Genomic DNA, 13,986 nt, shown 5'->3' on the forward strand with positions numbered 1-13,986 from the left:
GATAGTGCTGTATTTAAGTATAATTAAGAGAGAGTGTGTAACCAGGCTCCTAATAAATCCAATCCTCCGAACTAGAACCCATCATTTCATCACCCCTATACATGTGACAATATTTTTGTAGAATATTGAATAACAACATGACTGTCCATGTGAAAATTTTCTTTAGAATTTGGTTTGATGGTGATAACTAATAAATCATTTTTAGCTATGCATGTGAAGTTTTGTGTGATGTAGTGTACACAGGATATGTGCCTAAATAATAAGCTCTTCATAAAAATAAATAAATAACGATGATGATGATGATAATAATAATAATAATAATAATAATAATAATGTGGAGTAGAATAAATATAATTATGTATATGGTTTTTATTATTTTTTTAGAGAACAGTTCCCATGTGAAACAATACAAATCCTTAATGATCACTGTGATGAAGTATGGTTTTGCCGATTCTCCCCAGATGGCCTGAAACTAGCTACAGGCTCAAAGGATACTACAGTTGTAGTATGGGATGTTGACCCAGTAAGTATCACATATTGTTTGTAATATTCTTTTAACTTTTAGATATATATTGTGACTCATTGTGCTATGTAGGACATCCCCTCCCATGCCAGCAGTGATGTGGCGGCATTGGGGCGCTATTGCTACTATGGTAACAGGCCAGTCAACACTCTGCCCCCCTCCCTCACCATGACGTGGCAGAGGAGCAGCTGTGTCAGGCAACCATTGCCGCGGTGACTGCACAGCAGGGAACAACTCTAGACAGTGTTGCCCAGCAGCACCTGTAAACAGGCGACATGGCAGCAGGGAAGCGAGGCGCTTTCCGTTGTCTGGCTGAGGGTTTTTAAGAGAGCTGCACTGCCTAAGGAGTCAGTTAAAGTGTAGCAGTCACCGAAGACAGTTGAATTGTAACAGTTGCCAAGTTCAGTTGTAGTGAGCGAATCGTGAACGTGAAGGATACTGATAGTGTGAGAAGGTATTGGGAGTTTGTAATACAGTGACACTGGTATAGCTCCCGTGTTATAAATATGTGAAGACTACTGAGGACAGAATGAATTGATTAGTGTGTAGGGTTTGTAAATTGTGTGAACCCGTAACAGCGTTATAATTAATTGTAGTTACGATCTGTAGGATGTTAAATAAACTAATTAACAATCGGAACAGCGTCTTCAGTGGCAGAACACGTTACAATATGTATATAGCTTTTTCAGAACTTATTATTCAAAATATTTTGCTTATAGTCCTAAATTTTGTTACAGTTTGTGAGAAAACATTTCCATTTTATTTGCCTTTAACTGTCCGTATGTCAGTACTCTCTTTTAAAGACGTGGTTAAATGTGGATGAAACATATACCACCAATTTTCTTATCAGGCTTTGTTCATGCCCCTACATATTTGGCTGTGCTTGAGAGTGTTTTTGTCATTTTGAGGAAGTTTATAAACATGTTAACATTACATGACAGTTTAAGACTCCTAAGTGATTTGTGGGCCCCCCCTGCTTTCAGAAGGCCCTTTCTGATATCCAAGATGTTTACATCTACTGTGCGAAACATAAGCGAGTCCTATTGTAGGTAGCATGATGCAATAATCCAAAACTGATATATATGCAAGTCAGGCACACTGAAATGAGTTTTAATACCATCTAGTAACTGAAACAGGAACTAAATGTATCTTAAATTGTGTCCGCTCTAGAAGGTTATATGCTGAATGATTATATGATGTTATGTGGGCAGTGAAAGAGTTCATTTGGAACACTTACAATTGTAAAATACAGTTCACTCCCATAAGTGGCCACCATAAGAAAGATTGATAGTTCTCCACTTTATATTGCAGGATACGCTAACTTGCACGCATCGTAAAACTTTGGAAGGTCACTCATATGGTGTTGCTTACATTGCATGGAGTCCTGATAGCACTCACCTCATTGCCTGTGGTCCAGAAGACTGTCCGGAACTCTGGATATGGAATATTGAATCAGACGAACTGCGTGTCAAAGTATCTCATTCACCAGAAGACTCACTGACCTCCTGTTCATGGCATCGGGATGGCAAGAAATTTGTTACAGGAGGGATACGAGGACAGTTCTACCAATGTGCAAGTATTCAGTATGCTTTTGTGTTGGGTTGTCTACCATAATATTCACACCACACTAATATCTATGTAATCTAGCATTAAAAGTGTTCTTAATAATATCAGTTTTCTTGGTTTTCCATCACGTGTACCCCCATACACATGACAGTGTTGTCTTTGGGATGTATTTTATGAGGATATGAAAGTAACAAAGAATAAGAAGAAAGCAGTCTTCTGGGATGTGGCACCATGTATATGTGGTGTTAACCAACGTTTTGGAAGAATGTATCTCTTCCATCTTCAGGGTAGAAGGAAAAATAAGAAAATCCTCTAGCGAAGAGACAGTGAGAACAGGTGCAAGCAGACTAATGTTGGAAATAACTCAGCTATATGAGAGCAGGGAAGGAAGGGGAGGGGGGAGAAGTCTACATGGGAAATCAGTGGAGAGGGAGAGGGGAAGGGTCTGGGACAGGAGCAAGGTTAGTGCAGGTATAGGATATTGTGTTGGGGGAGAAAGGCAAGGTTAATGGGAGGGCATTAACCCTGAAGCTGGGGCAGTTGCTATGTGAGTTGGTCATGGACTGTGTGGCCTTGTGGATCTGGCGTCATGTCCCGGGAGGGTTTTTTTGGGGAACAGATGAGAGGCTTCCATGACTTGCTGAGACAACCCCCCCCCCCTCTTTCTGTTCATATTATCGGGATGGAGTTCAATCTCAATGGCTTCCCTAATGATGCGATCCATATATCGGGTCTTGGTAGCAAGGATGGAGGTATTCTGAAGCTGAATGCGGTGTCCCAAATCGATGCTGTGTTCAGCTACAGCTGACTTGTCTGGATGTTCGAGACGGATATGCTGCTGATGCTCCTTCAACCTCATGTCCACGGAGCGGCCTGTCTGCCTACTATAGACCTTGCCGCACTCGCATGGGATACTGTATACACCCGGTGTTCTTAGTCCCAGGCTATCTTTGACCAGCTGGAGGAAATTTGTTTGGAGGCAGACCCACTGATTTGATGTTGTACTGGGACAGCACTCTGCTGATACGGTTGAATATAGTCCCAACATAGGGAAGGAAGGTGACTGAGTCTGGTTTATCTTCAGGCCGGCTGATGTTGGGCTGATGGTTGAGAACTCTGTGGATCTGCCGGTTGTTGTATCCATTCTTCCTGAATACATCCCACAGGAGCACCAACTCCGCATGTAGGCTGTCTTGCTCACAAAGAGCTCTAGCCCTGTGCACCAGTGTGGAAAGTGCAGCTTGCTTGTTGGAAGGGTGGTGGTGGGACACAGTGTTAAGGTAGAGGTTTGTATGGGTGGATTTGCGCTACACTCTATGGCCCAGAGAACCGTCGGGTCTCCTGTAAATATCTATATCCAGGAAGGAGAGGTGGCCCTCAGTCTCCATTGTGAACTGAATGCACTGGTGGATACTGTTTAGGTGGTTGAGGAAGTCCTTAAGCTTGTTGGGCCTGTGTGGCCAGATGATGAAAGTGTCGTCCACGTAGCAAAAGCAGCGGGGCTTGTGTGGTGCAAAGTCAAGTGCCCTCTCCTCGAAGTCCTCCATATATAGGTTAGAGATGACCGGAGAGAGTGGTGAGCCCATTGCCACACCATTGGTTTGTTCATAGAACTGGCCATTGAAGTTGAAGTATGAGGTGGTCAGGACATGGCGGAAGAGTCTCAAGATGTCTTCTTCGAAATGTTGTCCTAGCAGATCCATAATATCCTTTATAGGCACCCTGGTGAAGAGTGACACTACATTGAAACTGACTATTATGTCATGGGGATTGACATGGAGAGCACAATGAGTGGACAAATTCCATGGAGTTATTTACGTGATGTGGACAGTTGCCAGTGTATGTGCTCAGTAGGCCAGCTAAGTGTTTGGCCAGGCGATAGGTAGGAGAGCCAATGGTTCAACAATCTCATCATTGTTAGCATTGTCTGAACTGAAAGTTTAAGATTTTTGGAAACTTACGTAACGTCTTCTACTAGTAACTCACTGTTAATTATTTGCCATCCTTCAGAAGCAAAAGCCCTGCCCACTATTTGTTGCATGCTAGCAAGTGCCTTGGTAAGCAAGCCAAGTGACACAGTGCACAATGGAACAAGCAAGTGGACTGATGAGAAAATTCAGAGGGCATCACATGATATGCATTTTTCAGTGGTTAAAGCTTCAAAGTTGGGGGGGGGGGCTACTCTCAGATCCTGGAGTGCAAACTTTCTCCTAGACAGTGGCAGGGCTGGAAGGTTGGTTAATGGAACCTGAGGAACTTGTAAGTACAGAAGCAGAACTGCAATAAAGTTATGGGGAAACAGTGGCAGCTGGCTGAATCACTCATCATGACAGAGGTGCTGGAAAAAACCTGTGTTTTATGTGATGGTTTTCCACGTTTCTGACATTTAGAAATTGATGGTTCCCATGGTTTTTGTTCCAGTAATGGGGTTCTTGTTATAAGCTATACTCACTCTATCATGGCTTCTTTATACACGTATATGCATGTCATGATGTAGAGGCATGATTCTGTTCATCAATTTGTGACCAGGTGGAAACAGCACTCTTGCTGAATACGTTTTAACCCTTCCGCACCGACATCCGTGTGCTTCACCGACCCTTTANACACTTTTAGACCATACTTGACATACAGGGTTGCCACTTGAAACTAAAATTAACCTTTACTACTCATTACACATTAACTAAATCATCACATGTATCAGTCAAAAATCGTAGAACTTACTGTGATGAATGTTTTAGATGTGTATTTTTATGTACACTTAGTCATGAAATTTGATACAAATTTTTTTGAGCCTAAATAATGACTATGAGTGCCTTCAGCATGTATCTTTTCACTCACAATTTATCATGAATGATTTGAGACATTTAGCAGGAATAAATTGGGAGATGGCATTCTCCCCTGTAACATGTCAGTCTTTAATTTTCTCCAGCAGTTTTCCTTTTTATAGTACAGAATTAGAGATAGCACATTATAACTTCTTTGGATATTTATTTGCCTGCTATTGTAATTTTAATAGTATATTACTTGATAAATTTTTGGTATTTATGTTAGTTGAAGGTTTTATGTACACCATAATATCTCTTACTGGTTACAAGGATCTTGTTTTTTTTTGCCAGTGTTTAAATAAGGAAAATAAATAGAAGAATAAAGTGAGATGTTACTAAATTTTATAATGGATGAAGGAAGATGTTTTATGTTGACATGATTTTGCAGCATGTTCAATTATTTAAATACCTCTTACAGACACATTTTCTTCCACACTGTATTTATCATATTGACATTTTTTTAATTCACTTAGGGGGGGTGGAGTCCAACTGGGCCCACTCAGCACGGTGGCCACTGATTGGCCTATTGTAGCTTGCCTTGGGTGATTATCATGATGGAGAATTTGGTGGAATGAAGATCGGCAGGGGAAGCCAAAGTACTTGGAGAAAACCTGCCCCAGCGCCACTTTGTCCACCACAAATCCCACTTGATCAGGCCCAGGATCGAACCCGGGCTGCCGCGGTGGGAAGCCAGTGACTAACTGCTTTAGCTATGGCATGGCCCATCATATTGACATTGCTTTTAACCATAAATGTCTGTGGTGTCAGTTCATAACTGAACACTTTACATCAGCATATATGAGTTTCTGTGTAAATTACATGAAGTAATTTAAGGAGATGTTTTGTAGGATCTGGAGGGAAACGTCTTGGACTCATGGGAAGGTGTTAGAGTAAACTGCTTATGGTGCCGCAGTGATGGCAAGACTGTTCTTGCTGCCGATACCCATCATCGAGTTCGTGCATACAACTTCGATGAGTTGTCAGACTTCAACATGTAAGTAGGATCTGAAGTTCTCACAGAGGTGGCTGTGAAGATTTCTGTCTTCAGGGATATAGTGCTGTGTAGTCCAGTGAAAGTCATCTCATGTTTTGGAGGACCATGTTGCCTCCTGAACATTGGTTGACTTTCAGTTGACTGCACAGTGTTATATCCCAGAAAATAAAACTTTTCAACATGTTAGTTCAGTATTTCTGATGCCATCCCCCCCCCCACCAGAACTCAATGATTTTTGTCTTAGTAAATAACCCACATTTAGTGAATAATTTTTGACCTTCAAGAACTTGTACTACAATTTAGTGTGATTGTTTTTTAAACAAAAATCAATATTCACATTTTCTGTCTGCCAAAAATTGTTACCACATAACCATAATCTTTGATAAATTATGTCACTTTGTACACAGACTGAAGACACACTGCTTGTGGCATCATGGTTCTTCGGTTGTTGATTGAGTACTTCAGTGTTTATTTCATATGTTATTGATTGATTATTATAGTTTTGGGTCTGCCTTAGTTGAAAGTTGGATGAAGACTCTTCAGGGATAGTGAACTTTCTCTGAATCCTGGGGTCCCCTAACCACAGCATCCAAAAGAAATCCACTCCTCCGAACATGTACTATTGGTCTAATGTGAAAACTAGGAGGTTCTCTAAATTGGTGACTTTCCACTCATGTTGCTTTGCTATGTGGTTCTGACAGTTACTGACCTAACGCTAAAATTGACAGCGACTAGATGTATTAAGATCAGGGGATGAGGCTCAGGCATTCCCTCTTCTAAGTAATAACGGCTCTAAACAGTCAGCTCTTGAATTCTGCTGAAACTGCCAGAATTCCAGGAAATGTACCAGATGTTACTTCCTGTCCACATAGCAAACTTGAATGATGTCACTTGTCAGTGTAAAAAGGTGGCTGTCTGCCAGGTTTGTAGATTACATGGTCTTAACTTAATACAATTTTAATTAACATGAAAGAGTCCAGCAAATTATAATGAACAGTTACACTTCTGTAGAATCACCATTTATTTTGTTTGTTAAATAATAAGACAGAATGTTTTGGCCTGTTACATCTCATGATATGACATGTACCTAAAATAATTAATGATGTAAGCATGAAAATCATAATGGGAGACTGAGGTTGACTCCATGGAGATCGATGTGTGTTGTAATTGAGTTTGTTTATTGATTTGATGTGATAAAGGCCTATTGGATAAAAGTTCACTGTTAGTAGAATAAATTTTTGAAATACTTATTACTATTCTGTTAGAAAAACTGTTAATCACACCACTGCTTATGAAAACGCTGAGGGTCAGGGTATAGATAGTAATCATTTTGTCATTTGTTTTTATGGCTCCTTGATGTGGTTATATACTTTAAGGGGAAAACTTAGAAGGATTAAATAAGAGCAGTTCAGGGTATTACATAATGAGAAACTTATGATTTATAAATTACATCAAGTATTATTGGCCTAATGAAGTCTAGGGGTTACAGTGGGCTGAACATATTGCTAGAATGGGGTAGACAAAGAAACAAAACAAACTCCATGGTTTTGGTCCACAAGTGAACTATACCGACTGAGCAACTGCCGCTTGTCGGCGAAGTTAGTGCAAACTTTAGCAAATAGAGGGTGTCGCATGGTCAGCATATGACCATTAATTTCAGTTTTCTAGACCGGAGCCGCTATTTCCTTGAAATAGCTCTTCAATTGTCCTCATGAGGCTGAGTGGACCCTGTTCCAGACCCACTACTTCTCAAAAAATGTGGTAGCACCGGGAATTGAACCTGGACCTCTGGATGACAAAGAATGCTTACAGAATTTTGGTAGGGAAATTTCTCTGAAATTAGCCACTTGGAAGACTGAAGTGGATAAGAGATGGTATTAAGACGAACCTAGGAGAAGCAGGTTGTGAGAATGGGAAGTAGATGTTATTGGCTTAAGGTTGGGCTTTGGTGGTAATGTTGGACCTTAGAATTTTGCAGTTAGAATGTTAACAGATAAAGATGTAACAAAAATTTGATACATATAAAAAAGGAGACTTATAGCTAGTGCGTGAACATCTCAAGGTTACTGTTCAGTTCACAGAGTAGAATAGTATATGGTGCTGGCTTATGATGAAAGTTTGGAGACCCAGGGCAGAATGACTTTTCTTTCTAATGACAAATTGAGAGTATCCATAAAGCTTTGAAGATCTGAAGAAAGATAGTGAATGGTATAAATTTCAAGATGGAACGTGATGATAATATGATAGTGGTGTTGCAAATAATAATGACAGTAATGAAAATGCTGTAAAGAATTAAATTTACAGCAGAGAGGTTTTGAGGAACAACAATATGAACGGTATGTATAAATAGACTGTAAATTGCTCTTATAATCTCTGGACTGCAGATGACAAATGGAACATATTCATGAATATATTGAATTCAGGTCTTGGATTTGTTGCAGATTGCAAGAGGACCATCCAGTAATGGCTTTCTCAGTAAACCGTACAGACCGCTTGGCATTGCTCAATGTGGCTACTCAAGGTGTTCACTTATGGGACCTTCAAGATAGGTGCCTGGTGCGAAAGTTCCAAGGAGTTACTCAGGGCCACTTCACAATTCATAGCTGTTTTGGTGGAATTAACCAGGACTTCATAGCAAGTGGAAGTGAAGGTAAATAAACTTTCAAGTTATAGCAATCAGTTGAGAATTGTATATGAACATATTCCATGAGATGAAATATCATTCCCTTTTTCACTTCGGCTAAAGTCGCTAAAGAACCATCTCATTTCAATCTGCTTGTATAAAACTTGTGTTGAAATCCATTGTATTACTATTGTTCATCCATCTTCAATTATCATCTTTCTAATTGAAGGATGACATAGATTAGGGATACACAAACACTGATCTGGATTCTCCTATTTGTGAAGCGTTTTGAAGACTTCAGCCCTTGTTTTTTGCATTATACCTCGGAAAGGATACACTTCTTTGTCGTGGGTGATTCTGTGATGCTTGCAGTACCTGAACTATATAGTGTCAGATAGTAGAATCATTGATGAATTGGAAAGGAAAACCTCAGTCAGGATAGCTGGCATCCTAGCTGATGTTCAACCGAGCATCTCCCAAATCCAAGTCTAAAGGATTACTGCCAAACCAACCAGATTGATGACAACACTTCTTGCATAGCATATCAGACAAATTTCATATTACTACCATGAAAGAGATTCGGTTGTCAGTGTATCCAGTTATGACTTGAAATCATTTCATATTTTTTTTGTTCAGGGCAATTCTACTTAACTTAAAATGAATACCTTGCTGATATTTATAATTTTGTATGGATTGTTTTAATTGTGAAAAGTGATGGGCTATAAACTTGAATGTCTGAGGTTTGACTACTGGTAGCTGTGTTGGGAGTTCTTCCTGCACAATCATGTCCAGTACCACTTTGGCACCCACCCATCTTGTAATTCAGTGTATATGAGAGGTGGTTCACCCAAAGCTGAAAGCTGCTGAGGCATCAGATTGGTCATGTACATCCACCTTGAGCATCCTTCATATAGCCCATACACCTGTATGACATGATACTAAGTACAGAGAATAATGCTCCTCTTACTTATTTGGGATGTGATGAATATTGAATACAGCATTCTCAAAGGTTAATTCTGGTCTTGATTAAATAACACGATTAAGAAATATCAATTTTGGTATCTATTAAAAGCACAGTGTTAAAAACATCTAAAAAGTCAGTCATTTTGCATGTTTTGAGAAGTAAACTTGGATTTTCAAAATGGTCTAATTTTGGTTGAAATCCAGATTATATGAATCTATTTGTAATACCTGAATTTTATTCTGCAATGAAACTCTTTATTATGCATATACAAGGGCTATTCGGACAGTAAACTCCAGTGAGCTTTTAACAGAATGAGCAACGAGAAAAAAATTATTATGTACAGAAAATTATGTACATGCTTAAGCTACTTCTCAACTCAGTACTGGAATTTAGGCACTTATCATATTGGAAAATAAGTTTTTGTATGCCTGTGTCAAGGAAGTCTGCTTGCTGTGAGATCAGCCATGTTTTGACATCCTCCATCAGCTCCTCATTATTGTTGAATTGCTGTGATCCCAACCACTTCTTCAGGTAGGCATACAGGTGGTAGCAACTTGGAGCAAAATCAGGTTTGTAAGGAGGATGGTCAGACAGCTCCCGGTTTAAATGCTCTAGCAGTCCTTGAGTGAGCAGCTGTATGTGGACATGCAGTGTTATGAAAGAGCACTACACTGGGTGTCAGCATTCCGCGCCTTTCATTCTGAATGACCTTACACAGTTTTTTTAGTGTCTCGCAATATACTTTTGACGTTATTGTAGTTCCTTGTTGCATGAATTCCACTATCACCACTCATTTCCCCCCCCCAAAACAGTTGTCATAAGCTCTTTTGCAGACAGCGTTTATTTAAACTTTTTCGGCTTGTTTGGTGAATGTGCGTATGTCTGCTGCTTTGATTGTTCTTCAGTTTCAACTTTCACAAATGAAACGCATGTTTCATCCTGTTACTTGTATGGTGTGTTGGAGAAGTACATCGCAGTCTTTATGGTATCACTCTTTAAAAATCAAAGCTTAAGATATTCTTTGCATTTTGTGCATACCTGTGAGCATTTTTGGAACCCATCTTGTGCAAAACTTGTGATAGCTTAGCCTAACTGTGATAATCTTGTAGAGAACAGTGAATGAAATTTGTAGAAAATCACATGAAAGTTCTGAAATTGTGAAGTGCCGTCTTTCACAATTTTTTTGGTCAACACTTTGAACAAGGTCATCACTCACTGCAGATGTCCTGCTGACCATTTTACTCTTCATCATGAATATTTGTTCACCCGTTCATCTTTGAACATTCTACACCATTGTCTTACAGTTCCTTCACTCATTGCATATTGGCCATAAACTGTGCACAATTCACAGTGGATTTCTGCAGCACTCACGTTTTAGCATGAAGAAAGCAGATAAGAACACAAACTTTGCAGCTGGTAGGATTATCAATCATAGAACACTACATAACTAATTCTGTAGAGACAAGAACAAGCACTAGGTGATCAATTATATGATCATTTACAAGGCCATCAGTCTTGTGACGCTGCCTCGCGTATGCAAGCTCTGCCCCACTCCTATGTTAGTTGCCTAAAATAATTGGAGGTTACTTTCTGAATAGCCCTCATATATGTAGATCTACACTATTTTCAAAACCATGCTCTTTGCTGATTCTGGAAAAATTGCCGTATTTAGGCTTCCATATCCATGCATGACCAAATAACTTACTAGTACTGATGATTCGCATATAAACTTTCTAAGTATCAAGCTGTAGAGATAAATCATGGATTTGAAATATGTCAGACAGAATTGTTATTTTATGTTTTGTTCACACACTGAGTGTAATTAAACTGCCATTTTGTTGCAGATGTTTATGTAGGAAGTGGATAGAGAATGATAAGTATTTTATAAGCTGAACATTTGTAATGTACTTATAATTTTTCAGACATTTTACTCTTGTTACAGATACATGCACAATTAATATTGTAACATGTGCTTATCCAGTGAGACTAACAAATAGTATTTATGCAGGAACCCAGCATGTGTGTACAGAGGAGCATAGGAAACTTTAGAAGTATTGTCTTTTGGTGCTCACAGTTCTTGTAATTGATGTTGTCCGTTACAGACAACAAAGTATATGTGTGGCATATCAAGCGTGAGCTTCCGATTGCCACTCTGACTGGCCACACCCGAACAGTCAACTGCGTTGCCTGGAATCCTGTACATCACCAGATGCTGGCCTCCGTTTCTGATGATTGTACAATCAGAATATGGGGTCCTGCTAACAAACACCAAAATTCAAGATCTAAATCTGGTAATAAATAATTTGAAAGATTTGTCCTTGTAAGTTAATATAATTAATCCATTTGAGTTTACTGATAAATGCATGCTTCTCACCTTTCACCTACAGATCTGACTTTGGAGCAAAAATTGCATGAATATACCCTCAGGTTGAATGAAATTAACTTCATACAAATAAAATCTTGGAGTGTCTTGATGTAAGGAGTCATATTCCTTTGTGACTTTGACAGAACCATACCAGTAGGATATTCAGAAATGCAAACACATCACTGTAGTCGTGAATAAGATTTTATGCAAGAGAAACAACTTAATTTGGAATAAACATCTGATGTATGTGCAGATGTAACAATATGGGGAAGGAATGACAAGGAAATTGGGGTTGGTAGGGTAGTTAAGTGATTAGAAAATCATGTGAAGGCATACTTCATTGGACTGTGTGACAAACAAAATGTGCTATTTGTTAGAAAGAAGTGTGCCGAATATTCTTATAGATTTATCCTTCCATAACCTATGGTTGATTATGTCAAAATTAGGATTGATTCAAAATTCTCTCATTTTGTTTTAAAGTCATTTGTTGCTGAATGTAAAAGTGATGATAATGAGGCTCTTTAATATTTCTGAAGGAAAAGATTTTGGAACATGGTTTCCACAAGTTGTACCAAAGGTAAATAATCTCTTTATATGGTAACATTATGGAGCTTGGGATTGTAATCATGTCATAATGACGAACTTCTATTTTTGGGTGTACAGCAGCAGTGCACAGCCTTTTTCTTGTGAAGGGCCACATTGGCACATAGTCAAACTGCCCTTTGCATGCCATGCAATGTAGGCTATATAGAGAACAGCCATGTTTGTGTTTGTTGTCATTAGTGGGAACACTGGAACTGCTTTTGTAGAGAGAAGGCCAAGTGGAATTTCTGGGTTACCTGTCCTGTAAAAAATTGTACTAGAAAAATTAGAAATTTATGTAGATGATAACATTAAAATGTTCATAAGTAATTAAAACATCAAACAAATAAACTCCGTGGCCTGTAGCCCATAAGTGAACTATACTGACCGAGCGAGTGCCGCTTGTTGCTGAAATTAGTGCCAACTTTTGCAGATAGAGGGTGTTGCGTGGTCAGCGCAATGGATACCCATGCCCGTTAATCTCAGTTTTCTAGACTGGAGCCACTATTTCCTTGAAATAGCTCCTCAATTATCCTTACGAGGCAGAGTGGATCCCATTCCAGACCCACTACTTCTCAGAAAATCTAGTAGCGCTGAGAATCGAACCCGGACCTCTGGATTTGTAGCCAGGAACTCTGACCACTAGACCACAGAGGCGGTCATTAAAACAACATTTAATATGACTTGATCCTGCATTATTAATATCAATGTAAAATGATAATTTCATTCAGGAAGCTGATACAATGTTGTAAGTTCACTTACAAGTTGGTATTTCCCTTGCAGATCACAGGTCATTCAGGTGCCCACATATGTCTGTAAGGAATGCCAGATCACATAACCAACTTGCACCTTCAGAGTGACTGACCAGTTGTCATTCTCAGTAAAGAAAAATTGTATCTCTTATATTAGTGATAGAAAATATTGCAGAACCTTACATTTTCCAAGCCACTGAACTTAGTGATACACAAGATCACAGTATTCACGCTTTTTCCAATAGGTTTTGTTTATGGTTAATGCAGTGTTGCTGTATAAATTTATTCTGGAGAGCTAACTCATGCATATGTTTATAAGAACTAGTTATGGAAGGCACACCATCAGTAATTGTTACCACAAACTTAGTTCCAAATTGACGATTACATAATACTGCCTGAATGAAATCTCATCCATTTATCTGGTTTCATTGATTGGGCATCTGCAAGTTCTTTGAATGCTTTGAAACAAAATATTGATTACCTGCCTTTATACTCTCATTTGGTTTGTACTGATGGCTTCATATTTGATCATGCAGTTTGTGCAGCAGAGCTTCTGTGAAGCAAGAAGTAATTTTTTTATACAAAAGTGCCTTCAGTAATTGGCCTTGAGCAATTGACAGTTAAGTGGGGTATGTCAAAACGCACTCAGAATAAGGAGAAACACAAGAACATTTTCTATAAGTACTTTGTTCAGATTTCAGTGCTTCACTAAACAAGTTACTTTTTGTTTATGGAATTCTTCAGAATGTTCCCTTTCAAATGTTGTCTCAAGTTGTGCTGTTCTGGCATGTT

At 39.0% G+C, this 13,986-nt stretch overlaps 1 protein-coding gene across 2 annotated transcripts in view; it reads left to right on the forward strand.

The window, feature by feature from the left end:
• LOC111873391 (WD repeat-containing protein 26) overlaps positions 1 to 13,986 on the forward strand; it is a 58,485-nt gene that overhangs the window by 37,659 nt on the left and 6,840 nt on the right. For both annotated transcript variants that reach the window (XM_023868055.2, XM_033755072.1), the window contains exons 7-11: positions 385 to 523; positions 1,835 to 2,095; positions 5,763 to 5,908; positions 8,350 to 8,558; positions 11,598 to 11,786. In XM_023868055.2, coding sequence (XP_023723823.1) covers positions 385 to 523; positions 1,835 to 2,095; positions 5,763 to 5,908; positions 8,350 to 8,558; positions 11,598 to 11,786 — 944 coding nt within the window. The remainder of the gene's footprint in view (positions 1 to 384; positions 524 to 1,834; positions 2,096 to 5,762; positions 5,909 to 8,349; positions 8,559 to 11,597; positions 11,787 to 13,986) is intronic.

The sequence above is a fragment of the Cryptotermes secundus genome, unplaced genomic scaffold (genome assembly GCF_002891405.2).
Source record: "Cryptotermes secundus unplaced genomic scaffold, Csec_1.0 scaffold22, whole genome shotgun sequence".
Taxonomy (NCBI): Eukaryota; Metazoa; Arthropoda; class Insecta; order Blattodea; family Kalotermitidae; genus Cryptotermes; species Cryptotermes secundus.